The 27067-nt window shown below is 35.1% G+C and overlaps 1 protein-coding gene across 14 annotated transcripts in view; it reads right to left on the bottom strand.

Moving 5' to 3' along the window:
• The window catches only part of MYO9A (myosin IXA), a 289527-nt gene that overhangs the window by 77720 nt on the left and 184740 nt on the right, over window positions 1-27067 (bottom strand). For 7 of the 14 annotated variants that reach the window (XR_011498480.1, XM_070498757.1, XM_014849679.3 and 4 more), the window contains 8 exons: window positions 20213-20293; window positions 18026-18136; window positions 17043-17165; window positions 15311-15460; window positions 13926-14245; window positions 11714-13318; window positions 8507-8606; window positions 7785-8000 (listed from right to left, as the gene is read on the bottom strand). Coding sequence is in view for 13 of the 14 variants with exons in the window: in XM_070498757.1 (XP_070354858.1) it covers window positions 7785-8000; window positions 8507-8606; window positions 11714-13318; window positions 13926-14245; window positions 15311-15460; window positions 17043-17165; window positions 18026-18136; window positions 20213-20293 (2706 nt within the window). In the remaining variant the exon portion in view is untranslated. The remainder of the gene's footprint in view (window positions 1-7784; window positions 8001-8506; window positions 8607-11713; window positions 13319-13925; window positions 14246-15310; window positions 15461-17042; window positions 17166-18025; window positions 18137-20212; window positions 20294-27067) is intronic. The other 7 variants (XM_070498780.1, XM_014849685.3, XM_070498794.1 and 4 more) reach the window with 2 other exon arrangements.

Genomic DNA, 27067 nt, shown 5'->3' with positions numbered 1-27067 from the left:
TGAGTTGTCAAAATTTAAAGAACAGACTTCTGCTTCTGGCCAGGATGGAGTAACAGGGACTTTTTTTACAGTCCTGCCTAAAAGAACCAAAACCAAAACCAAAACCAAACAACAACCCAGACAAAATAATACAAAACAGCAGCTATGAAGATGATGGATAGTTATCCCTGAGAGATGGGAAACAAATGAAGTGAGTCCTACAACTGCCCCAGTTTAGTGCCTTGAGACAGTTTCCAGGCTGTGACACAGAGAAGGGGAATCCAGGTGAACCTCGGCAGATTCTCTGAGTTGAACACATGAAGCTGAAGGTACAGAGAAACCAGAGTGACTAGAGACCAAAAGACAGAGTACTGGAGAGGAGAGATACATAAAGAAGGAACTTTAGAGATCTTCAGAGAGGCCCCATTGAGTATTTAGCTGACAACTAATCAACGCTTCTGTGTCAGACAACTACCCAAGATGAGGGAAAGGACCACTAGAAAGGATTAAAGATAATAGTGCCCAGCACTCACAAAAGGTCAGTATGAGTGTCTGTGCCCATGAGTCAGAGTACATAACCTTATGATTCCCAGGGTACCAGGCAATGTACACAAAGGATTTTGCCTCAATAGTCAAGAATAATGAGCCCTAGACTAAGTACTGCTCTGTTTGAACTTAACAAATCTTTATTTATTAAAAATGTACATATTTAAGGTGTATAACATGATGATTTGATTTACATATAAAGAGTAAAATGATTATGGCAGTCAAGCTAATTAACATATCATATCCTCACATAGCTACATTTCTTTTTGTTTTTTGGTGATAAGACTACCTGAAATCTATTCTTTTAGCAAATTTCTGGTATTCAATGCATTCAGTCTAAGAAATCTCAAAAGGAAGACCTAAAAGGACCAAATTGCTTCCAGAAGAAAGCTCTGGAATATAACAATCTCAAGAATATTAATCAAATACAAAGGTATCAGCATCCAACAAGGCAAAACTCACAATGTCAGGCATCCAATACAAAATAATTAGGCATGCAAAGAAATACAAATATATGGCCAGTAATGAGGGAAAAAACAATCCACCTATAATGACTCAAAACTGACACAAATGTTATAGAGTACTGGTAGATTAGAGAACTGACTAAAGGGAACGGATTTAAATTGTATGTGATTCAAGGTGACAAGTTTGAAAGACTTTGCTTCTTAGGAAGAAGAAGGTAAAAAGGAAGGAAAGCGTGTCCTTTAGAAATTGGGTAACAAAAGCAAAAGGACAAAATTTAGAATCCAGCATGGCAAAAGAGAAGCAAACATGGAGGACACAATGCTGCCTCTACCACCACAAAACAAACAAACCAACCCAAAACAGGCTGTCTGCAAAAGAAACATACTTTGCTCACTAACAGAAGAGAAAGTACTTGAACTTATTATCTTATACACGACCCCAAACGCACAAAATGAATAAATTAAAACATACAAAATCTAGAGAAGTTACAATAAGAAAACAAAGAAAATGAGAACCAAAACAACTCAGCTGATTAACCCCACCTCTCACCAAAAAAAAAAAAACCAAGCATGAAGCAAAAAACTGTAATTCAAAAATGAATTAAATATCCTCATACATATGAAACACCATCCTGAATCAGAAATTCAGAAATTAAAAATAGAAATGAACCAAAAAGACAAAACACAAGAAGAAATGTTCATTCCAGAGAGTTGAATGAACTCAGGAAAGATAGGGAAATGAAAACTAACTTACAAGATGCCTAAGGAAGAAAAAGTACAAATGGAAGTTTACAAAGGGGACTGAACAAAGGCAGGAAGATAATAAAGAATATAAAGTGATACAAAGAAATAAGTAAAAAGGGCCAGAGAGGAGGTGGTTGAAATGGAAGAGAGGAGGTAATTGAAATGGAAGACAGGAAATGAAGAAAAAACATATTTATAGTTGGAGACCCTAAAAAAGAAAAACAAAACAATAGAACACAACTAATATTTAAAACTATAATGCAAGAAAACTTAAAAAATAAGGCAAGACCAGCATTTACAGACTGACAGAGCCTTGCAGGTATATGGGATAATTAGTCTGTAACGATCAACTTGAAGACACATCCTAAACTTTAAATATAAAGAAAAAATTCTGAAGGCCTCCAACTAAAAAGATCAAATAACTTGTAAGAGCAAGAGAATTACACTGGGAATAGACTTACCAAAAATAACAAATAAAGCAAGATAACAATAAAATAGCATTTTCAAAAAATTCAGGGACAGAAAGTATGAAATAAGGATTTTATATGTAGCCAAGATATCCCTTCATATACCAAGGCTATAGACAGAACTCAGGGAATTCTGTATCTATGAATGCTTCAGGAGTAATCTACTAGGGGCAGAGATTCATCCAACCAACAGATAAGTGGGGAAACTTCAGCAAAATACTTGATACAATCATTTAATATATTTAATAGTAGATCTAAGCCAAAAACAAAGGTGGGGACTAGGGTAAAGAATAATATGTAAAATTACATGTTCTGCCAAAATAGAAATAAAAGTCTAAAACCCAGGCGTAGAAGGGAGAAGAAAATAGAGATTAGAATAAGTCATTGATAGTTGTGTCACAGCAGGTGAGAATTAAACAATGTTATTCATTTAAAAATGATTAGAGAATAACTGCTTAAATAAAACAAGTAAATTATGGGGCCGGCCCAGTGGCGCAGTGGTTAAGTGTGCATGTTCCGCTTCGGCAGCCCGGGGTTCACCAGTTCGGATCCTGGCTGCGGACATGGCACCGCTTGGCACGCCATGCTGTGTGGTAGGCGTCCCACATATAAAGTAGAGGAAGATGGGCATGGACGTTAGCTCAGGGCCAGTCTTCCTCAGCAAAAAAGAGGAGGATTAGCAGCAGTTAGCTCAGGGCTAATCTTCCTCAACAACAAAAAAAAGTGAATTAAAGGCATTTTAAAAATCATATACAAAAATTAATAACCAAGAGAACAAGAACAAAACCCTTCCTACATATCAAAAGAAATTTAAAAAAATAAAAGAGGGGAAAAAAAAACCATGTAGTAAACACATCAAATTTAACATAACACATAATAACATAAAATTATAAGAAAGAGCTTAGACTGAATCTGTCAGTTATTTCAATAAATATGAATAGATTTAAGTCACCTATTAAGGAAAAAAATTTTCATTTGGTTCACAAAGCAAGACCCAACTACACTGCACAGAAAACAGACATCTAAAAGGATCCAGAAAGGCTAAAAATAAAGAAATGAGCAAAAGTATTCTAGACAAATGGAAACAATAAGAAAACAGAGACTGTAATATTATTATTTAAGTAGAATTTAAACAAAAAGCATTGAATGTGACAAAGGACACTTTAATACTAAAAGCCACAATTCACAATGAATACTAGGAGATTCTAACACAGCATTTTCTGTGTAAGACAGATGAAGTGTACAAGAAAAATTAAGGATACAGAAGACAAACAACATAATCAGTAAGGGAGAGATTATGGATATCTATTGTAATTTTACATTCTGAACAGAGAATACACCTTCTTATCAAATGCACATGGTATATTCACAAAAACTGATTACATATTAAGTAAGAAAGAAAACAAGAGTAAATTTTATCAAATAGAAACATTACAAATACTCTTTGATCGTGATACAATAAAACTAGAAATTAATAAAAATTAAAAAACAAAAAAGCTTTTTCTGAAAACTAAAAATTTTTCCCAAATAGAGTAAAAAAGAAATATAAACTGAAATTACATATTTTCTAAAAAATAAAAACTTTACACATTAGAGTAAATGAAATACACATCTGAAGTACTGAACAGAGAAAAATCCATTGCCTTAGAAACCTGTATCAATAAAAATAAATAAAATAAATGACTTACTCAAAAACTAGAAAAATAAGAAAGTAAACCACAAGAAGGCACAAGGAAATAAATAATAAAGGTAAAAGCAGAAATCAGTGGAGAATAGAAAAAAAAAAGTAGGTATAATAAATCAAAATCCTGTTATTTTGGAAAAAAGTAACAAAATAGACAAATGACTAGCTAACAAAGAAAAAGGAAAAAGCACAAATCTACAAAATAAGAGATGATAAAAGGGAAATAACCAATGAAACAGATAACTTCTAAACATCATATAAGACTGCTTTCCAGAACTCTGTACAACTAGAGGTCTTGAAAGTTAGATGAAATGGATAATTTCATAAGAAAAACTATTTACCCAAAAGTGAACCCATTAGATAGAAAGCTTAAAAGATTAATTTCCTCAGAAGGAAAAAAGAGGAACTTATCAAGCAATTATGCCACAAAAAGGTACCAATCCCAGACGGTTTCACAGGGAAATTCTACCAAATCTTCAAAGAGTAGAGAATCACAATGCTATAAACTGTTCCTGATTTTTTTGGGGAAATAAAATACACATATGAATACTAAGTGTATTCAACAGTAGGGTTGCTGTTCTGGGGCCACCAATCCAAACCTCTTACATCATAAACTTTGTTCAATATCAATCAGTCTCCCAACTTGCAAGAGCCACCTCAAAATCACCAGCCTAGGCCTTAAAATCCTATAAATATCCTCTCCTGACTTCCCCCTTCTGAGAAATTACTAAGACCTACTCAAGTTGGCTTTTTCCCGCCTGTAAAATAAGCTAATAAAGTTAGCCCTGCTTGATCAACAGGTTTTTCTGGCAGTTTTTTGTGGAGTGGACAGAGGAGAGAAGGAAAATTCAACATCAGTTAGGATTGGAGAAGTGTCTTAGAGAAGAACAAACAGAAATATAAGAAGTAAACAGCAGTTTTGGGGGAAATTGAGAAATTTAGTTTTATCATACTAGAGACAAGACCAATTCTGGAGAGCATTTGGGAGTTATACCCAAAGAAACGATGGCTGTGAGTCAGAGGAATGGTAGAAAAAACTATACAGAGAAAACTATAATCTATACCAATCCTACAAATAAGGGATAGAAATGATTTTAGTAACTCACTTACTACGCAGAAATTGAGAGACCAAAAGACTATATGAAAGTCACCTTAAAGTACTGCTTAGCAGAACACGTCATTCTTGGGTAAAAGCCAACATAGTGGGTCTAAGAAGTGAGTGAGAGCAGCATACAGAGATTAAACAGTTATTCAAATGGCAGAGTTAAAAGTAGGAAGTTAAAAAAACACCAGCATCATAAAAAGGGAAACTACTACTCTGGCCTCCACTCCTCAATTCACCAACTCAGGAGGTAATGCTTATCAAATCCCCTTCAGGTAATTCATTTAGAACTGTTCTTATCCTATTAGATCAGTTATTTTACAACTGGCTTCCTCCAAGATTGAATGACACACTTCTTAGCAAATGTCAGAGTGATGGGATCACTTTGTCCAGAAGAAAATACCACAACTATCCAGTTTTTAAAAATCCACGTGCCCAGAAAATCAAACCCAATTAAAATCCTGAAGATATCTGGATTTTGAGAATTCAGTAGATTCCACTTAGAAACAATTAGTCTTCATCTTCACAATACCAGATAACATTAGAACAGGGCATATTTTTAAGATAAACAACAGAAACACATTTTAAAGCTGTTCCCACCTTTCCCAACCCAACCCCAATAAGTACGTATCAGCATATTCTAGAAAGCAAAGCTTCTTCATGCAAGTGTCCACCAGAAATAAACACCACCACCTGTTCCTAAAATAGGCAGTGCTGGAACAGAAGTACAGTGAGAAAGCTGTAGAGGAGACTAACACATTGTGCAGGGGTGCTCTACAACTACTGGCATGCAGTGACCGTCAAGCAGGTGAACAGAATCACAGGCAGAGGCTACCAGCTAGAACCCTTAAAGGGGCTGAATCCTCCAAGCAGAAAGCCCAACTTCCTGGCTCCTCTCAATAAGAGTTCTCAGTGAGAAAGAATTCTACCACCCAAAGGACTAAGGTTTGTAACAAAGGAAACGCTCAGGAACAAAACAGCAATTACAAATGCTAAGTTCTTCCAAAAACGAAAAATCTATGTCCACTTGAGAGAATAATTTAAGTATGCTCCCTAGTTAGACTATTTCATTAAGATTAGTTTGTTCCATTGCATAATTTCACATTTAACTACTAATCATATGATACAGTATGTTTTACTATTTATAACTCAAAAATAGGGCACCTCCAAAATAGAGTTATTTTATCCCACACTGAAGAGAGGGCTTTGGCTCTAATTATGTATATTAATGGATATAGATTATTTCCAACTTCTACAATCCTATAGTTTGGCTCAGAGTAATGACTCGATTGTCTAATTAGAGAACTGGTCATGCACATGCTTCTGTTTTGGTTGTTGTTTTTGTTTGTTATTTTTTAGAATATCAATATAATCATTTAAAAACTGGGTCTATCTCCAATAAAAAATAAAGACAATAAGGGTATTCTGGAAATTAGCGGAAATTTTAATTTTAACTAGGTCTGTGGTACAATCAAACAGTTTAAAACAATTCAAGGGCCAGCCCCAAGGCCAAGTGGTTAAGTTCAGGTGCTCTGCTTTGGTGGCCCCGGGTTCGGATTCTGAGTGCGGACATGGCACTCCTCGTTAGGCCATGTTGAGGTGGTGTCCCACATGCCACAACTAGAGGGACCCATAACTAAAATGTACAACTGTGTCCTGGGGGGATTTGGGGAGAGAAAAGCAGGGGGGAAAAAAACGATTGGCAATATTTGTTAGCTCAGGTGCCAATCTTTAACAAAAAAATAAAACAATTCAAAGAGAAAATACTTAGAGTCAAAAGAAGACTATCCCAAAATCTTCCTTCCATAATGAACAGATGTTAAAGAATATTAGAGATCCAACTTAATTAAGGATACGCAAGGAAATAAAATGCATTCATTCCACTTCATCAGTGATAATCTTTTAGACATATTGGACATACAGGGTCCTTACATCATATATTTCCCAGGAGAATTCCAAAATCAAATACTTTATATCCATAAACACATTCATACTTGTCAAACTATATATACTTAATTTTGGTTGCTATATGATGATAAAATTATATTCTTAGTCAAAATAGTGCAGCTTTATTCAAACATGACTCCAATGTCATATTTGTGATTAAAACAAATTCACATTACATATAACCTTCTACTTGGCTGCGTTGGTACAGAGAGATATTTTTGGCATTGCTCATTAAATGTTTAAAAATTCATGATTATTTTCTATTACTAAAAAATGGGGGAGGGGAAGGCAGTTTAAAGGGAAAAGAAAGAAAGAAAGAAAAGAGAATACCATTTCAGTTAAAAGCTACTGGATTATTTAAAATATACCCTATTCACTAGATCAGGGAGGGATCAGCAAACTATGGCCAGCAGACCAAATACAGCCGATTGTCTATTTTTGTAAATAGCTTTATTGGAACACAGCCATGCCCATTATGTTTACTTACTGTCTATGGCTGTTTTCACTTTACAGGAGCAAAGTTAAGGAGCTGCAACAGAGACTGTATAACCCACATAAAAAAAATTGAGGATCCCTGTTTGAGACTTTTTAAGATATAACAGAAAATTTCTACATTAGCAATAAGTTAAATAACCTGAATTTTGCCTAATTTATGATTTGACATACACTAAGTGCCCTTTATCTGAGTCCTATTAAATTAAGGTTTAGCTTTAGTTGCTGTGTTCACTGAGGTTTCCCATGTATAAACCAGTATATGGGGAAGAAGCTGTGAAGGTTAGCTTTAGATTAGCAAAAACTATTCCCATCAGATTTGCTTGTTGCCTATTTTTCTTATATTGTTGTAAAATTACCATTTCGGAGTCACTGTGAGAGGCCTGACCCAGGCTGGGTGTAGGCCCTAGCTCAGAGTGAGAAGCTTGGTCAAGGGAGAGAAGGGGCTCAATAATGTCATCGTAATCATCTTCCTCTGTATCCCCCTCCCCATCGGCAAAAGTACCTCTAGTCAAGAAATCGGAGCGCGTCCGCGCCATTCGAGCTTTCTTTTTATGGGCCGGTCTGGCAACCTGCTTGACCAAATGATAAAACAAATAACACAACAATGTTTTGTTTTGGTTTTTTTGGAGATGATGCCAATGAAAGACATCAGAGAGCTCAAGAATTTCTTGAAACATCCCTCCACCCCACGGTGCCCCTTCCACTAAAAGTGACAGGAATAACCAAAAGCAATCCATAATATATTACTCTGGACAAAGGATAAGAATGGAAGCTAAATCTACAGTGTTCTTCTCCATAGCCAAGGAAGTCATCTTTCACTGCCATAAGTCACCAAAGTCACTTGCACAAATTGCCTTCTTAGCAACTTTTTTTAAAATAAATATAATCTGGGTTTTTTAAGCACCATTGCCTGCCTGAAGTAGACCTCTCTAGGTATAACAGACTTAACTCATGGTTCTTTTCTCTATAAATACTTGGGAGTAAATGGGTAGATGAGGTGCTCTGCCTACAAGAATAATAATTTCCAAAATAGCGTGCATCCATTTTGCATAGAAGATAAACAAAATTCAACACTTACCTCTCTTTGGCCCGGCCCAGTTAACTTCACAGGTTTCCAAGCTGGTTCATCTTGTTTATGGAGTTGAGGATTTCCACTGTTTAAGGCTTCCTTGTCGACACTTATGATAAAACAATAGGATTACATTTCAATTCCCAGCAGACAGCTCATGGCAGCATTCTTAAAGAATAGCTTAAAATATAGTGTAAAAAACCAGGTCAAAGATTCCAGCAAATCCCATAAATACTTTCAGATCTTATTCAATTCACAAAACAATACATCAAATTTTTTCTGCTTACCAAATTAACAATATTATCAGAAATTTACATATATGACTGAATTACTAGAGGCGCTGCCCTGATAATCACTCGGTATATTCTACTGTGATTATATGTTTAACAGGATCAGAATATATTTAATAGTTATAAACTATTATATAGCTAAAATATTATATAATATTTTTAATATTATATAGTTATAGCATATGTTTAATAGTATACACATGTTTAATAGTATCAGCAGAATTAGCTCAAGAAATGAAATGGATTTGATGACAAGAAAGGGAAAATACCAAATCTCCAAATTTTTAGAATCAGTCTTAGAAGGGGTCTTTTACTCTAATCATTATAAAACACCTGATAAGTAGCCACCAAGTGATGAGGACCTCAATACTTTGTTTTATACTGAGACAGTTCCTATTGGTTAGCAAATTCCTTTCTGAAATCTTTATAGCTTCTATCTACTGTCTTAGTTTTAAAACTTGAAGTTGGACATAATAAAATCAATAATAGCAGGATAAGAAATTGTTATCAAGCTAAAAGAAGTATGCCCCAAACCATACAGATGGTATAGTGTTAGCTTGTGAAAATTTAGTTTCGCATGAATAACCACATGATGTGACTGCTTTATCATTAAATTTTGGTAGAAATGGATGCCAGCACCTCATGAAAATATGAAGAGAATCTGCACTTTCCTGGCCCCAATTACCTGTATTAACTCAGCACTATCAGTCTTAAAATTTATCAACAACATATTGCTAATCTCTCCTTAGCAGGACTGTAAGCTCATTGAGAATCACATCTTACCTTCTACTACAGTGCTGGGTTTAAAGTAGACATTAACCTGTAATATAAATTGGCAGACTAATTGATCTCCCATTCAAAATCTTTCATTTAATTTTTATAAATGAAGGCCTAGGGGCCATAAGAGGTTATCTTATCCTCTGCTCTATGAAATAATCCCTAAACAAATCTAAATAGATGACAATCTTTCCTAGCTAAAGGCTTCTCAGAGATCTCCCTTTTTGACCAGTGTATGATCAAGCCTAGCAATCCTGAGTTGGCTTAAAAGATTCCCTTTTGGCTATTAAAATCTCTCTTGCCACAGTTGAGCCTACTGGTCTTTGATCTGTTCTCCAAAGAGAGAAACAATTAACAAAACCTTTGACTTGACCATCCTAACTTTTAAACTCGCAACATTTTCTCGATTTCTCCATGATTTCTTTCTTGTTCTCCCTCATTAACCAGATGAATACCACTAGGTACTTATAACCACTATGGCATAAAAAAATCCATTAATCTAATGTTACTTCTTAATCATGAAACCGAATGCTGATTCCTAATTATGAAACGCAAGTTCTAGTCCCATCTCTTTCTCTAAATATGTGAACCTGAACAAGCCATTTCACCTCTCTGGGCCCCACTGACCTCATCTATATGTGGCAACTGGACTAGATAATTTAGAAACACCAACATTTATGATTCTATAAAATGCTAAGGTTTCTAGTATTACTTATAGAACAAGAGAAGATTTGAAGTATGAATTTTACCTAAGCTTTCACATAAGCATTCTAATATATAATCGTTTGGAAGTAGATTTTAATGAGGTAAAGCAAACTAGATCAAGTAGACTTAAGATTAACTCAGAAAAATGATAAAAGGAATAATTTACAAGAATGATTAATGTTTTTGAAATCTACAAGGAAGCCTTCTACAAAACAGATTCATGGATCCAATAACTGCACACACACACACACACACACACAAATACATGTCTCATATCACTAAACTTAATCAGAATGATACGCAATAACATGTTTTTAACACTTTCTGATGGGCTTATATGCTACATAGAGTCTTTGAACTTTTGGGCAATCTATAAGTTAATGGGCAGGAATAGAACCTCAAACTGTCACTAAGTCCAACTGCGTTTCATAATGCTGTACGGAAATCCTTAGTAGAAAAATAAAGTATCAATGATCTCTTGCCCATGTTTCTATAAAATCTGCATGCAATTTTAAAGAATGAAAGATTTAAAAGCTCAGGTTATAATAAGAAAGTTATTTTTCTAGTTAATGTGAAATTTAGTTTTTTTAGCCCTAAGGTACAGCCCTCATTTCATTTAAACCGTGATATTTTCCCATAAGAACTGAAAGAATCCACTGTATACAAAGACTTCATACAAATATCTCAAATTTTATCAAATTGATTTTATGTACCACTTAAAAATGCTGTTCTCACAGCTACCACTAGTTAAGAAAACTTAAAAGTATAAAGAATTTCCACTTATATGAGGCACCTCAGGGAGTCAAACTCTTAGAAACAGAAAGTAGAACTGGTGGTTGCAAGGGACTTGGGGAAAGTGAAAGAGGGGAGTTGTTGTCCAATGAGTGATAGAGTTTGTTTTGCAAGATGAAAAAGTTCTAGAGATCTGTTGCAAACAATGTGCACATAGTTAACTACTGTATTGTATACTTAAAAAACGGTTAAAATGGTAAATTTTATGTTATGTGTTTTTTTACCACAAAAAAGGTATAAAGAACTTATTAATGAAGACCATAAATAGGCCAATAGATGTGACAAAGCATATTAACTTTAAAGCCTGACACTAGCTTAGATTGCTACACCTAACAGCTCTTGTGCAACTAGCATTTGCTGAATGCTTACCATGTTTAATAGGGACTGTATCACCCTGCACAAATGTTTTCTCACTTAATGAGGAGGAACCAAAAACTCTGCTATCTGTGATTGGTCACAGATTCCTAGAGTATAATTATATCCAATTTCATGTGGCTGGTGGAGTCAACAATTAGAGAATGTTTTTTACATAGAGAAAATGGCTAATTTGAGTAGCACCCATACAAACAGTTGAGGCAGATTAAGTCACCTCAATGAAATTCTCCAAAAAGTTTCTCATTTATACACAAAAATAAATAAACATTTCACTTACAGGGAAGTACTCATATTGTCCTTCGGCGTGAAGAATATGGCCCTAGTAGCTCCATCTCCAGAAGGGTCATCAGATTTGTGGCTATAATACTGAGTAGGCCTAAGGTGTTCTCTTTTTGAGATGCGATTATTAGAGAGTTTACAGGCTATATTTTGCTGGGTGGACATTCTGTCTGTCTTGGATAACTCCTTGACAGTACTAGACTGGCATGGGCCTCCTTTTCTTTCAAAGAACAGGGTGACACGTGGGTCCTTCAGGGGTAAGTGAGCAGAGGGACTGTCTTTTGGGGCAAGAGCTGCATCTTTCACAGATACTGATAGAGGCCCTAGTACACTGGGTTCTTCCTTATTTGGGGTATTCAGGATGAGGAGAGAGGATGGCCTCTCTATTCTTCGCTTTGATTGATGGAAAGATGGTGCCAGAGAACACTCTCCAATTCTTGGCTTTTCAATTGTCTTGAAGGCTTTACGCTCCTTCTCTAAAATATCTGTTTGCTGGCGAATCTGTTCCATCATTTCTTTTTCATTCTGCTGCTGCAACTGCTTTTGCCTTTCTTCCTTCTCTGTGTTTAGCTTTTCTAACTTCTTAAGCACAGTATTAGAAGAATCTGTATTCAAATAAGCAACAACTTGGTTTGCTTCTGAGAAGTGGTACTTTCTGGCTTCCCTACTGATATCCAAAGTAAGAGCTGGAAGTGTTTCTTCACTTTCCAATAGTTTGTTTCTCTGGATATTTGTGTCTAGTTGGGAAATTGTTTTCAGTGGGTCTTGTGGGGGAATATAAAAAAATGTAGGCAGACTATTTGAAATAAAGGAGTCTCTCAGTTGCGGCTTACAGGTAATAGGTTCAGAACCGCAACCTAGTTTTTCCTTGACTGTCCCATTCTTCAAATGCACTGAGTCAGAGGGTGCCCGCTTTTGAATCAACGTATAGTTAGTCTCACTTGAGGCACTGAGGGCATTGTCTTGTGATTCAAATTTTGGACTGCTAGATCTTTTAGGTGATGGAATCTGAAAATCTCCTTCATCTAAAATTATGGGCTCTAGTTTGCTCTTTTGGCTTTCTTCACAGCTCAGAAGTTCCAAGCTTCCTTGAGAGCTTCCACTATCAGGTGTACCCTGTAGAGACTGAAAGCCCTCAGGCATCAGTTCTGTAGACCATCTTCGTTCCTCTGAAGGAGACATACCACCAAGAGAACGAACTTTCAGTAATTCTAAACTAAATATAGCTTGCTCGAGTTCTCTCATTCTCCGACTTTCTCTTTTAGCTCGACCTACTTTTTTCTGGTGGAGATCTTCCAAGGACTTGGGTCTCTCTCTTACAATCACATCTTCCTGCAAGTCCACACCACTTTGGCTTCTGGCTCTCTCCTGTCGCTTGTTTGGGGACTCCTTCAAGTAGTCCATTGAACTTTCATGGCTAATTCGATTACTCTCTATCACAGATTTACCTTCCTCTATGGCTTTTACTCTGTTGTCAAAGGAACGATCTTCCCATTCTGAAGGGTCTGAACCCTGAATTTCCAGAGCTCCATATGGCTCAATACTTGATGATCCAAGTTCTAGTCTTGTTTCTTTTAGTCTTCGTTCTCTTAAAGCTTTAAATCTATATAAAACAGAAAAAATGGGTTAGAGATATCTCTTGGTTACCACTGGAGAGAAAACATTTACAGAGAATTTAAGAAAAAAATGGAAAGTCTCAAAAATTTTTTTTCATACCTAAGTATTTCTGAAAGTAACTCAGGTAGACACTTCATAGGTCTATTTCCATGAGTGAGATGATATTTTATTAAGTATATTATTCCTAACTGGGCATTCTAGTCAAAACACAAATTAACTCAAAAGTAAAGCTCTCATTTTAATAATATCCTTCTCTTAAGGTAAACCTTAAAAATGAAATGAAAGTTTCTGAAGGTAAAAACAGTTAATATTGTCAATTTTTAAAGATTCAACCTAAAGGGAAAAGTTAACTCTTAGCAGTTATAACCATAGACCATGCAAGTTTTCCAATCCAATTTAATTTAATAAATACTTATTTACCTTCTATTATAGACCACACGATGTGGGTTAAAATTGCTAGGAGTATCACAGTCTAGTGGAGAATGCAAATTGTACATAACCAATTCGAATACAAGTTAGGCAAGTATTAGAGCAGAGGTATAAACAAAGTACTTGGAAAGAGAGAGAGTAATTACTATAGAAACAAAGATTACCTTTGTCTTGCTCTGAATCCTCTACATATTGACTGCAAAAGGATAATTTTGTTTCTTTGTTCTTGATACCTCTTACTTTCCCTGTAGCCTTTCCATCTTGCCTGTATGCAGATGGCAGCCATGTGCCTCCGCCTATAGAGCTCCCTCCATCTCTGCTGGATGATGACAGCTGCAGTCCGTAGCTCCAAATACCGCTGCCTCTCTAAGTGAGCACGCCAGGAAGCTTGGATAAGAGTGGCTGCACTAGCCATAACTACAGCATCCTTCTGTACAGCTGCATCTCTGACTTGCTTCTGATTTAGGTAATTTCTCCAGAATCGCTGTGGGGAAGACAAAATAATAGAAAGTGTTGTCATATCTTATACCACATTTTCACAGAAAAAGAAAACAAGGATAAATTTCTAATGTCATAATTAGAGGTTAAGTAGCTAGACAGCTAAATTGTGGGTGATTAAAGTAAAAGAAAATGTTTTCTTTCCCAGATATGCTTGCCTAAAACAACTATTTTAGGTAATATATAATCTTGATGAAGTTAATTATAGAACTTAAAATAATTTTGAATTGTTGATGCTTTCATGCTCCACAAATTAATTTTAACAAATTACATTATATTCTCATGCTACAATTTGCCAATATTAATGGGTTTAAGGTCAATATGCACACATCTCAAAGATTAAGATACGAAAGATTTTCTTATACAAAAGAGAAAAAGTCCTATAGAAAACAACATCATCCAAGGTGAGTACATAACAACAACAATGTATGTATAACTCTCAAATATCACTCAGAACACTATTAAATAAAAATAACTACATCAACAAAAATTAAGGCACATAATTCCTTTGTCCTTAATTATATCATACAAGACATTATAACTATAAATTCAATTTAATTTAAATTCAACTCCATCAATATTTATCAATAGCCTATTATTATATGCCAGATAATCTGTTGAGCGCTATGAACATTTCAAAGATGAGTTGGACACATTCTTATCTCTGAAAAAGTTTACATTCTTATTTTTATTATTATTTTTTTTTTGAGGAAGATTAGCCTTGAGCTAACTGCTGCCAATCTTCCTCTTTTCACTGAGGAAGACTGGTCCTGAGCTAACATCCACGCCCATCTTCCTCTACTTTATATGTGGGATGCCTACCACAGCATGGCATGCCAAGCCATACCATGTCTGCACCCAGGATCCAAACCAGCGAACCCAGGGCCGCCAAAGCAGAACATACGCACTTAACCGCTGCGCCACCAGGCTGGCCCCTACATTCTTCTTTAAATGTTTAAATCTTTAAACGTTTCTTTAAAATAGCTCTAGTTATTAAAACAAAGGCCAAATAAACCAGCCAGTCTCATGCAAGGAATCCTTTGCTTCCCACCTGGATAATAATGGATGCCTGTCTCAGATGGAGAAAACGCTGCCTACACAGCAAGGCCCTGAACCATCGCTGTAACACTATGATTCTACGGAGCACCTCTTGGTGAAGCAGATCTTGCAGGTGCTGTCGTTCCTGCTCCTTTAGGAACACCTACCACAAGGGAGAAAGAAAAGGAACACAGCTTAAGAAGGAATTAGAAATTTATTTCATGAATCATCCTTTCTGTGGTAAGCTTTTTTAGAGAAGAATAAATTCAGTGGCAGATGTGTAAAAGTAGTACTTGTAAATATTTCTATCAATTTATCCAAAGTGGTCATTCTCAAATTGGAAAGGAGACATTAGAATACAGAAGGGGAAATGGAAAGGTGAACATGAGTACAAAAATCCCAGGGCCAGAGGCTGTGATACATTATTCGCTCAGGAAATTCACCACCATCATGAGCCAACGTATTACTGGTAATATATCATCTTTTTCAAGATGCTAGGAAAGCAGGAAAAGTTGAGAACCATAGTTTTAGAAGTTTGGTCATAACATGAATAAACCAATAACAGTCTTTTTGAAAGCCAGTATGCATCAAAGGCTTCTTGCTGCCCAAAACTATTAATTAGTTTATTTATTTATTCCTTCATTCCATTAATAAATCTTTAGGGATTTAGGGGGTACAAAGATAACTTAGACATAGTTCCTTTGGAAATAGAATTTGTGCTTCACCTTTAAGAGCAGGTAGATATTAAAAATTGTACATATTTAAGATGTACAATGTGACGTTTTCATTTATGTATACATTGTGAAATGATTACCACAATCTACCTAATTAACATATCCATCATCTCCCATTTTTGTCAAAAATAAAAAAATATTTAAAAAAAAGAGCAGATAGACATTAAATACCCGAAGAGGAAAACAGTAAACTAATAAGGGAATGAGACAGAGGACCACACCTGAGCAAAACAAGGAGTTGGAAATAATGATAAAGGCACATATAGGGGACAATGGAACAATTGATTCTCATAAAGAAGATATTAAACAATATGAAGTCACAATATGTAGGTTCTTGAAAAAGAGAAAGATGTTTGAATTTAATGAGAAGGTTATCTGGGGTTAGGGTTAGGCCCAGGAAGCTGATATAAAGAAAGAAGTACACTAAAATGATGATCTTGATACTATGGGTCGAGTGAGTTAAATGGAATGACAAATAGACTGGAATCAGATGAGGGATCTGTTTGCTGTAAGAAAAATATAAGTGACAGCTAAGGAATAGAACTAAAATGGAAGCAGTAGGAATGGAGAAACAGGGAAAGATGTGAGAATCATTCGTAAGGAAAAAGAAGAAACAGAACTTTGTAAAAGGATGAAAGTGAAGGGTAAGCCAAATATGATTACGGTTTCTAGCCTAAGAAACTAGAAGGAAGGTGGCAGAGAAAGACAGTATGAAGATGATCAATTAAGGACAGCAGGGGAATCTGAATAAGGTCACTTTGGGCAAGTTGAGTTGGAGAGAACAGTAGAATACCTAGGGAGAGAAGGTTTTTAGGTAGTTAAAATTATAAGCAGAACCAGAGCACTGGCCTGAAGTTCTTTGATTAATACTGACTGTATTATTAAGTAAAAATCTTGGCCTGATCAATTTCCTTATGATATTTTTAAAAAACATTCTCATAGGCAAAGATTGCCAATATTATTTATAAAAATGCACTCAATTTTGACAAGAGCAGTATATATTATATTTACCATGGATTTTCCAACTTGATAATTATCTGGATTAAGATTTATTTTCCTGAAGAAATCCTGAATGTTAAATTTGGACGGAATAATATTTCGGGGAAGAAGTACATGGAAGTGGCTCACAAAATCCTGAAAAATGAAAAGAAAATGTTGTAAAGTCACAAGAGAATTATATGTAAACAACATCCTCAACTAATTGTCCTTTTATTGATCCTTTTCTCATTCTTTTAAACAGGGTGAAACCAAGAATTTGCCTGTTAATTTAAAATATCACAAAAAGTTAATTTGTAAAATGTGGGGGGGGGGGACAGTTCTACATATTTTGTTATCAAAGGGGAATGGAAGAAGAATAGAAGGGCAGAAACTAATTCTCTCTTTTGAGAAAGCTGTATTAAAGACCAAAGAAAAAGTTATTTAACAAGCATCTGAAATTTTTAGCAGAAAAATAAGCAAAGGTGGCAGCTATTACAAGGTACAAGTGAGAATGAAGCTTTCTCTCCCAGTAACAGCAAAGATTTGCTCAGCTGCTGAAAAGCTTCAATGCAATTTCTACACCCATAGCAGCAGTAGCTGTTAAGAATAGCTGTAAGCCTTGCTGGCAGCTTCCTATAAAAGAAAATCCTGCTGAGAAAACTTCAGAGAAAAGCAAATGGAATCTTTTCAGATAGTTCTGATTGAACTATTTCAACTACTGGAGCAATCAGTGTGAAGAATTGCTATGTTATGAGTAAACTTAGTATTAGCAAACATTCAGATCAAATGAGAATAGTCACATGTTGGATTCAATTACAACACAAGCTTATTGAGATTGTTGCCATTCAATGGAACTGAGTACTCTCTCTCCCTCTTCAATTCTACATACAAAGGATGGAATGAAAAGGAAGAATTAAGAGGAATAAACAAGTAAGCCTGAAATTAACAAAAAGCAAGACAAAGGAATAATTCACTTGATGTGCATACATATTTAAATATCACTATAAAAGCATAACCTGGAAAGAATATTTGCAGCTGTATCCTGACTGGCGAATCCGAACTGTCTCCAGCATCCCAGTGTACCGAAGCTGTCTAAGTACCAAGGCATCATTGAACCTTAACGGCAGCTAAAACAAGGCAAATGGAACAAATATTAACCCAGAAGAACAGATCTCCAAATTAATGTCTGTCTTATAAGTATGGTTAACTTCTGAAGATCTAGAAATTGACTAGAGGTTGTCTGGTTAAGATATAGCAGAGGTGATGGGACAATCTTACCTCCCCAGCTGATAGCTTCAGAAAAGTTCTGACTGCCTGACTCTAGGGAAAAAAGAGAAACCAAGCTTCCAGGTTTCTCTAGTTGTAGAGGGAGAGGACCTTCAAAGGAGGCCACATTGTCTAGTCACTATAAAATCTGTAACAAGACTAACCTACTTAACATAATCAAGAGTGTCTGTATTTTTGTTAATGATACTGGTATGACACATTGAAAAACAAAAAATTCCATTAGTCCTTAAGAATTGATCTCCTTATTGTACAGGCATAGACAGGGAAGATACTAATGGGAGGCAGTCACTCATCACCAGTCATGACACCCTGTCACTCCTAGGTATCTCAGTAGGCATTTTTCTTTTTCTGCTTTTTCTCCCCAAATCCCCCCAGTACATAGTTGCATATTTTAGTTGTGGGTCCTTCTAGTTGTGGCAGGTGGAACACCGCCTCAGCATGGCCTGACGAGTGGTCTGTGCCCAGGATTCGAACTGGTGAAACCCTGGGCTGCCAAAGCAGACATGCTAACCCAATCACTTGGCCACAGGGCCAGCCCCATTAGGCATGTTTTTAGACATTCAAAAAAGGATGTATTTGGAGCTTCTTATATTTCTCCTTATTCTCTAAATACTATTTTCAATGATCCCCCTCTACAGTAATCACAAACATTTTCCTGCAGAGAGATGGAAAATCCCAGCTGTCAAGGAAAAAAAGTCAAGTGGGAAACTTATGTTAAATAATCATAACAGTTAACATTTATTTTGTAATTATTCTGTGCCCTGAAATACTTCGTTAATTGAACTTTTTGCATAGCAAGATCTCAATTAATAATAGAGACTCAAACTTCCACTTAACTATAAATAGAATGGTTTCCTTTTTTGTCACTATAAAAGAATAGCTAACATTTACTAAACACTTAGGACGGGCTAGGAACATTCTAAGTACTTTACAGGTATTGACTCAAAAAATCACAAAACACTATGAGGTTGGTCCTATAATTATAGTATATTCTTACCCAGAGGAAAATATATAAGTCACAGAAAGGTTTAAGTAACTCATTTAAAGTCACAAAGCTCGTAAATAGAGTGGGAGACTGCTTCTTAAGAATTAAAAAAGCTGATGGGGCCGGCCCAGTGGCGCAGTGGTTAAGTTCGCACATTCCGCTTTGGTGGCCCTGGGTTCGCCAGTTCGGATCCCGGGTGCAGACATGGCACCGCTTGGCAAGCCATGCTGTGGTAGGTGTCCCACATATAAAGTAGAGGAAGATGGGCACGGATGTTAGCTCAGGGCCAGTCTTCCTCAGCAAAAAAAGGAAGATTGGCAGCAGTTAGCTCAGGGTTAATCTTCCTCAAAAACAAAAAACAAAACAAAAAACAAACAAAAAAGAATTTAAAAAGCTGAGCATAATTCCTATAACATTTTAGCTGTTCTGGCTGGGAACTATGTTTTCCTATGATGAACATAAAGAAAGACGACAAATGTTGACACTTATTACATATATTTTGCAAAGCTTTAATTAGGAGAACTGTCATAGAAAAGAGGAAATAATCAAAAATGTCCCCAGTACCTTATTTTACAGAGACAAGAATCTCTAAACATGAAAAATGCCAAGCAGCTTCTTTAAGAGTGATAGCTTATATCCAAAGAAGAGAGATTAATCTCAGGGTAACAAAAGTCGCATAAAACACTTTTTTATGATGGAATTTCAAGAGCTATTTACTTCTCAAATTCTAGGAGATGCTAAATCAAGCTCATATAAATATCTTACAGCTGGGTAAGTGCAGAAATTAGAAGGATATCCATAAAAAATATAGAACATTGTTTTCCTTACAAAGATTATAGTTTTTCCCCTCCATTTAGTCTCTTTAGAAAGAATTTAAGGCTTGGTTTGAAGTAAGCTGAGCTAGAAGCTCTTATTTACAGGACAATTTTACCTTTTCAGCATTAGAGCGAATGCATTTTACAAAATAAGGTTCTGCTTGACCAAGCGTCTCCATCAGCTTGCTTAATGAGGCCTGCAATACAAAGCAATATAATTAGCATTTTCTCTCACTACAAACTGACAAAGAATGATTTACAAATATAAACAAGAGTGTTGGCAAAATATGCAAAAAACAAATGGTATTCATGGAAATAGGTTTGTTTCTGAAAAGAAAATTGTGTATATTCCCATACTGATTAAATTAAGTATAATTAAGGACAAGGAGGGTAATTTAATCTTAAAGCTGACAGCTTGGCAATAGTAAATATTGCAGATATATTTCAAAATAATCTAAGTCAAGAATAAATTTCTCACTTTTCTTCACATTTCATGAAGTAATTTTATTCAAACTCATGCATTCCTAGAGCAACTCTGAAAATCATCCAGCAGGGTATCCAGTAAGGTGGTGTTCCCCTGCTTTAATTTTAATGTTTGTAGAGTATGCAGTGATGTTGCCGCTTTCATTCCTAATAGTGATAGTTTGTACTTAATCTCTTTTTTCCTAATTAGTCTAGCTAGAGGTTTATAAAGTTTTTGATCTTTTCAAAGAACCAGTTTTTAAACATTTTAAACATTGATTTTTCTGTATTATTTTTCTGTTTTCAAATTCACTGCTTTCTGCTTTTATCTTTATCATTTCATTCCTTCCGCTTGCTTTGGTTTAATATGTTTTTCTTTTCCTAGTTTCTTAAGGTAGAAGCATAGATTATTGATTTTTCTTCTTTTCTAATAAATGCATTTGACATTATAAATTAATCTTGGAGCACTGCTTTAGCTGTATTGCACACAGTTTGATATTTCATTTTCATTCCATTTAAAATATTTTCAAAATTTTCCTTCCTCTTTGACTCATGTATTATTTAGATGTCTGTTTTTTATTTGCCAAATATTTGGGGATGGTTATCTTTCATTGACTTCTGATTTAATCCCATTATGGTCAGAAAACATATTTTGGTTTTTAGTATTATATTTAATTTATCTATTGGCTTTCCAGCTATACTCTTTGTACTGTTTTTTACTGGCTGTTCTAGGGATTAGAATATACAAACCCACTTGTCACAGTCTACTTAGAGTCAATATTTTATAACAAAGTAAAACTTAGAAGCCTTACAACCACATAGACTCCTGCTACTGTTGTCATATATATTGCATCAACATACAAATTTTTTATTTTTAGGTGCTTTTTTCCTTGTAAATGTTATTGTAGTATGATATATATAATAAAATGCTTAAATCCTAAGTTTAGTTTGATGCATTTTCACAAAGGGAACACACTCTCATAACCAGAGCACAAATCAATAAAGAAAATATTACCAGAACTTCAGAAGCCCCTCTGTGCCCTGGTGCACTGAATTTAGCAAGGTCACTGTACATAAGCTACCTGCCCCGACCTCCACACGTCAACCAAGGGTAATCATTATCCTGACTTCTAAGACAGTAAGTTAGTTTTGCTGCTATTAAACTTCATATAACAAGAAAGACATACCATGTATCATTTTGTTGCATACACTTGCATTTTGTACATTTTCAGTGCTATAAAATATACCACAATTAAATTATCCATTTAGGATGGATATTTAGTTGTTCCAGTTTGGGCTATTACAAATAAAGTTGCTATCAATGTTCTTCTACGTGTCTTTTAACTGTTTTCCAAAATGCCTCCATTAATTTATATTTTAACAGCAGAGTATAAAAGTTCTGGTTGCTCCACATCCTGACCAACACTTTATATCACAGTCTTTTATTTCAGCCAAGCTGGCAAGTGTGCATTATCGTTATTATTATTATTATTATTATCATCATCATCTTGGTGAGAAAGATTGGCCCTGAGCTAGCATCTGTGCCAATCTTCTGCTATTTTATGTGGGAAGCCACCACAGCATGGCTTGACAAGCAGTGCTAGGTCCACACCTGGGATCCAAACCTGCAAACCCCAGGCCACCAAAGCAGAGCATGCAAACTTAACCACTAGGCTACCGGGTCAGCCCCAAGTGTGTAGTATTATTGCCTTATAGTTTTAATTTATATTTTCCTAATGAAGAATAATGTTGAGCAGGTATTTGATAGGCTTATTGGCCTTTTGGAGAACATCTTTTGATATCAGACAGTTTTGCGTATTCAAGACTTTTGCGCATTTCTATTAGGTTGTCTGTCTTTTTAAAAATTGATTTATGGTTCTTCATATATTCCACATACAAGGTCTTTTTCAGCTGTACTGCAAGTATATTCTCATACCCTGTAGGCTGCCTTTTCATTCTGTTAATAGTGACTTTTGTTTTTAGAAGTTTTACTGAAATACAATTTACATACTATAAAAACATGACCATTGTAGTATACAGATGATTTTTAGTAAATTTATACAATTGTGCAACCATCACTACAATCCAGATCTAGAAATCTTCTATCATTCCAAAGAGTTCCCTGCTGCCAATTTGCCATCAATAACTGCTTCTGCCCACAGCCCCAGGCAACCACCTATCTGCTTCCTGCTGCTATAAATAAACCATCTGTGAAAAAAGTAATCCTTTTTAGACATCTTTTCCTCTAATTATAAAACCAATATATAGATAGCTATTGTAGAAAACTTAATCCATAAATATATGTTCAGAGAATAAAAATCAGTTTGGTTTAGTTTGGGTAGTGACTTAATCCTTAGCTTCAGAGGCAGAACTGAAAGAAGGTTATTCAGATTTTTGCAAAAAAAAAAAAAATGCTTCATGTATCCTACATCTTCCTTAGACCTAAAGTTAGAAAGACCCTTAGGCCAAGGAAGAGAAAAACTGCTCTAAGTATAGGACTATGTTGACTAATGATGTAGTGGCGGATATATTTCCCAGCAATCCATGGGTCTCTGAGCAGCTAGGCATGCATGCCTTGTCAGGCCAGGAGAGGGGCAGTGGTTTTATTAGCAGGTTTCAGCAGATATAATAGCAACAGCATGTGCATGACCTATTACCCTAGGAGAAAGCCACAAAACTCCTTTTAAGGAATTAATTGAGCAGAGACATGGTGCCTATGAAGTGACCAGGCTTTCACATAGGGGTCCATGCATAAACAATGCAGTTTTGCCTTATGATCAAGTTGCATCATTCTGCCCATAACTTAAGGCTTTAGGTACTTTATTTGACAGTTTGGTGGCCAAAAGGATAGATTCATACTAACATTTGCTTGCAGGAGACAAAATCTCAAAAGAGAATGATCCAGAGTAGGGTGAGGGTGGGAACTTACCTAACAGTTGAAATGATCAAGAAAAATATACATATGGTCTACCATCTTGCTATTTGCTTCTATTTATTTAATATGCTGTTTTATCATGTCTTTTTTAAATTCAGCATATTTTATGATTCCATTTTAGTTCTGCTATTTGCTCATTACCTATAATGAGCTTTTTGTTTTGGAATTGCTCTAGGGTTCACAGCGTTAACATATCACAATCTACCTTCAAATAATGTCACACCATTTCCTGTATAATGTAAAAACTTTATAATAGTGTATACTTACATGTTAGCCCCTCCTTTTTTTTATGCTACTTTTGTCATATGTTTTATTTCTACCTCATATTATTTTTGTTTTCTACAGTCAATTGTCTTTTTAAAAGATTAAAAGAAGAGAAAAAGTATTTTTTTATAGTTAAGTTACATTTCTGTCATTCTGGCACTCTTCATATTTTGCAAAGATCTAAATTTCCATGTGGTTTTCTCATCATTTTTCTCCCACATTTAACATTCTGATATTGTACGAACTGCTGGCAATAAATTCTCTCAGTTTTTCTTTCTATTTAACCTTCATTTTTTTTCTTTTTGTTTTGGCTGAGGAAGATTCGCCCTGAGCTAAGATCCGTCACCAATCTTCCTCTCTCTCTCTTTTTTTTTTTTTCACTTGAGGAAGATTAGCCCTGAGCTAACATCTGTGCCAATCCTTCCCTATTTTTATGTGGGTTGCCACCACACCATGGCTGACGAGTGGTGTAGGTCTGTGCCCACGATCCAAACCTGGACACCTGGGCCACTGAAGTGTAGCACACTGAATTCAATCACTACGCCATGGGGCCAGCCCCTTTAACCTTCATTTTTACAAAATATATTCACTGTGCATAGAATTCTAGAGTAACAATTTTTTTCCTTGCAGTCTTTTGAAGATATTACTCTTGACTTCCGGCTTTCATAGTTTCTGATGAGAAACCTACTGTTATTCTTATCTTCATTTCTTTGCACATAATATCTTCTTTTTTCTCTGGGAGTATTTTAAGATTTTCTCTTTTTAACTGGTTTTAGCACTTTGATGCGATATGCCTTGGTGTGTTTCCATTTGTTCTACTTGGGGTTTGTTGAGATTCTTTGATATTTGGGCTTATATTATTCATAAAATTGGGGAAAATTTTGGTCATGATTTCTTCAAATGTTTTGCTGTACCCTCCTCTCTTACCTCTCCTTCTGAGATGCAATTACACCTCTATTCAACCACCTGATATTTTCCTACAAGTTATTAATGCTTTTTTTCATTTTTCTCCATCTTTGTTATTTCCCTCTGGGCTTTATTTTTAAGCAAATATAATTTCAAATTCATTACTTCTGCACTAATAGGTGTTAATCCCATCTACCTTATTTTCAAATATTACATTTTTAATCTCTAAAAGTTCCATTTGAATCTTTTTCATATCTTCTAATTTTTTCTCATCATATTCATGTTTTATGTTATATCCTTAGACATATTTATACAATCTGTAGTAGCTATTTTGAGATCCTTATCTACTATTTCCATCATCTCTGTCACGTTTAGGTCTGTTTCTAATGATTGTTTTTTCTCCCTTGTTATAAGTTTCATTTTCCTTGACTCTTTGCATGTCTAGTCATTTCATATCGGATGCTAGACATTGTGATTTTACACTGTTGGATTTTGTTACATTGCTTTAAAGAGTGACAGACATTTTTCCTGGCATGCTGTTATGTAGGATCACTTTGATTCTTTTAAGACTTCCTTTTAAGCTTTCTGAGGGCAAGTCTAGAGCAAAATCTCTGGCATTTGTTTGGCTCCCCTCTTCCTGAGCCATAGAAAACTGCCTTTATGCAGTAATCTGGGGCTTGCCTCATTTATTTCTCTTGTCTCAGGGATCACAGTCCTGCAATGCTTACTGTCTAATATCTAAAAACATTTGATTCTTATCTTTTGTCCAGTTTTCTAGTTGCTTAGAGCAGAAGGGCAATTCCTGTATCAGTTAACCCATCATGAGTTCGATGATCTCATTTTCATGAAAATAGACATTCATTCATAAGAAAGGCATGGAATCAAAGACACTTGGGTGCCATCCATCTCCACCACTTATAATTTCTTCACCTGTACAATAACAGTATTTATCTCATAGAATTGGATGAAAAATTAGATAATGCATATATATAAATATTTAGTAAAGGATTTGGAAAATATGGTACATTGGTCATCATCTCTGGATGGCAAATGATTTTCACTTGTTTTTGTTCACCTGTATTTTCTAAATAATCAAAACAACTCAATTACTTTTGTAATATTTAACATATTAGAAACACTAAAGATGGCCCTTTTTGCAAAAGTTACATACAACACATAAGTACAACTTGAGAATAAATTCTCCAAAATTCTTAAATTTCAGGGGATTTTAAGGGACATAAGAGGACTGTAATTATAACTAAGTTTTTATTGTAGTAGCTATAATGTACTATTCAGATTAAAGAATGACTTTGGTATACAGGCACCTGTAAAAGATCCAAGGTAACAAAACAAAGGACACTTAACAGCTTTATTCTACTCTTCATAATTATGAGATTAATGCTTCCTTTTCAGATATGAAGCTCATGAAGTTACCTTTTGATCAGAATTAGGTTTCCCATGTTGATTTGCTAATCAGGGGAAAATGTGATAATGAACTAACAATTGTAACAAGTCTGCTTATAATTCCGTTTCTCATTGTATATTAATACACTTTGATACTGTTTTACAAAGCAGTGTATAGTTTATCACTTAGCATGATTTTTTTCCCTATAACCCACTCACTTTTGCATTTCTAAATCTACAAGTAAAAAGCCAGACTCTGGAAATGTGAAGACAGCACCAAGGTATGGATACACTTGGCCAAGAAACATCTCTCTTTTTTTAATAATCAAATATCATTAACTCATAGGATTATGAATTAAGACAGATTTTTTTAAATTCATGGCAGATCTTCCACTATATTCAACTGTCTTTCCTTTAACCTTATTAGCACATAGTAAGTTATTTGGCTTTTCATCTTGATTTTTCTGTTTCTCTCTATTTTAAAAGAAAGCATTTGACCAAATAGCCTTCACAGATTCAAATTTTTCTCTAGATCTGGTGAGAAGTGTCTAAAATAAAATGACATTTCTAGCCCATAATTTGAAGAACTGTGCTTATAAATCAAACAAGATCATATACAGTGACATATTAGTAGATAATTTACATTCAAGTATTCTGGCTTAAAAAGGAGGATTTAGAAAAGTGATAACATATAGAAATACAGCTACCAGCAGATAAAAGAAATTTTTAGTTAACAATGCACTTTGCTTCTGTGATTTAAGCATGAAGCAGAGTAAAATTATGCAAAGCATTGTTACTCATCAGATTTTCAGCTCATTTTCATAAAAAACTAGCAAATGAATAGAACAGTAGAGAGAGATGACTTGAGAAGAACAGGAAGAAGTAATTAGAAATGTATTTTGAAAAATTATTCTCAAGATATTTGGTTAATTTATTATGATCATACTTACTCTTAAACGCCCAGTCACAATAAAAGGAACTGAATTTCTATATATACAAA

The sequence above is a fragment of the Equus asinus genome, chromosome 2 (assembly GCF_041296235.1).
Source record: "Equus asinus isolate D_3611 breed Donkey chromosome 2, EquAss-T2T_v2, whole genome shotgun sequence".
Lineage (NCBI taxonomy): Eukaryota > Metazoa > Chordata > Mammalia > Perissodactyla > Equidae > Equus > Equus asinus.
The sequence above is the reverse complement of the archived record's forward strand: the minus strand, read 5'-3'. Positions and strand labels throughout refer to the sequence as shown.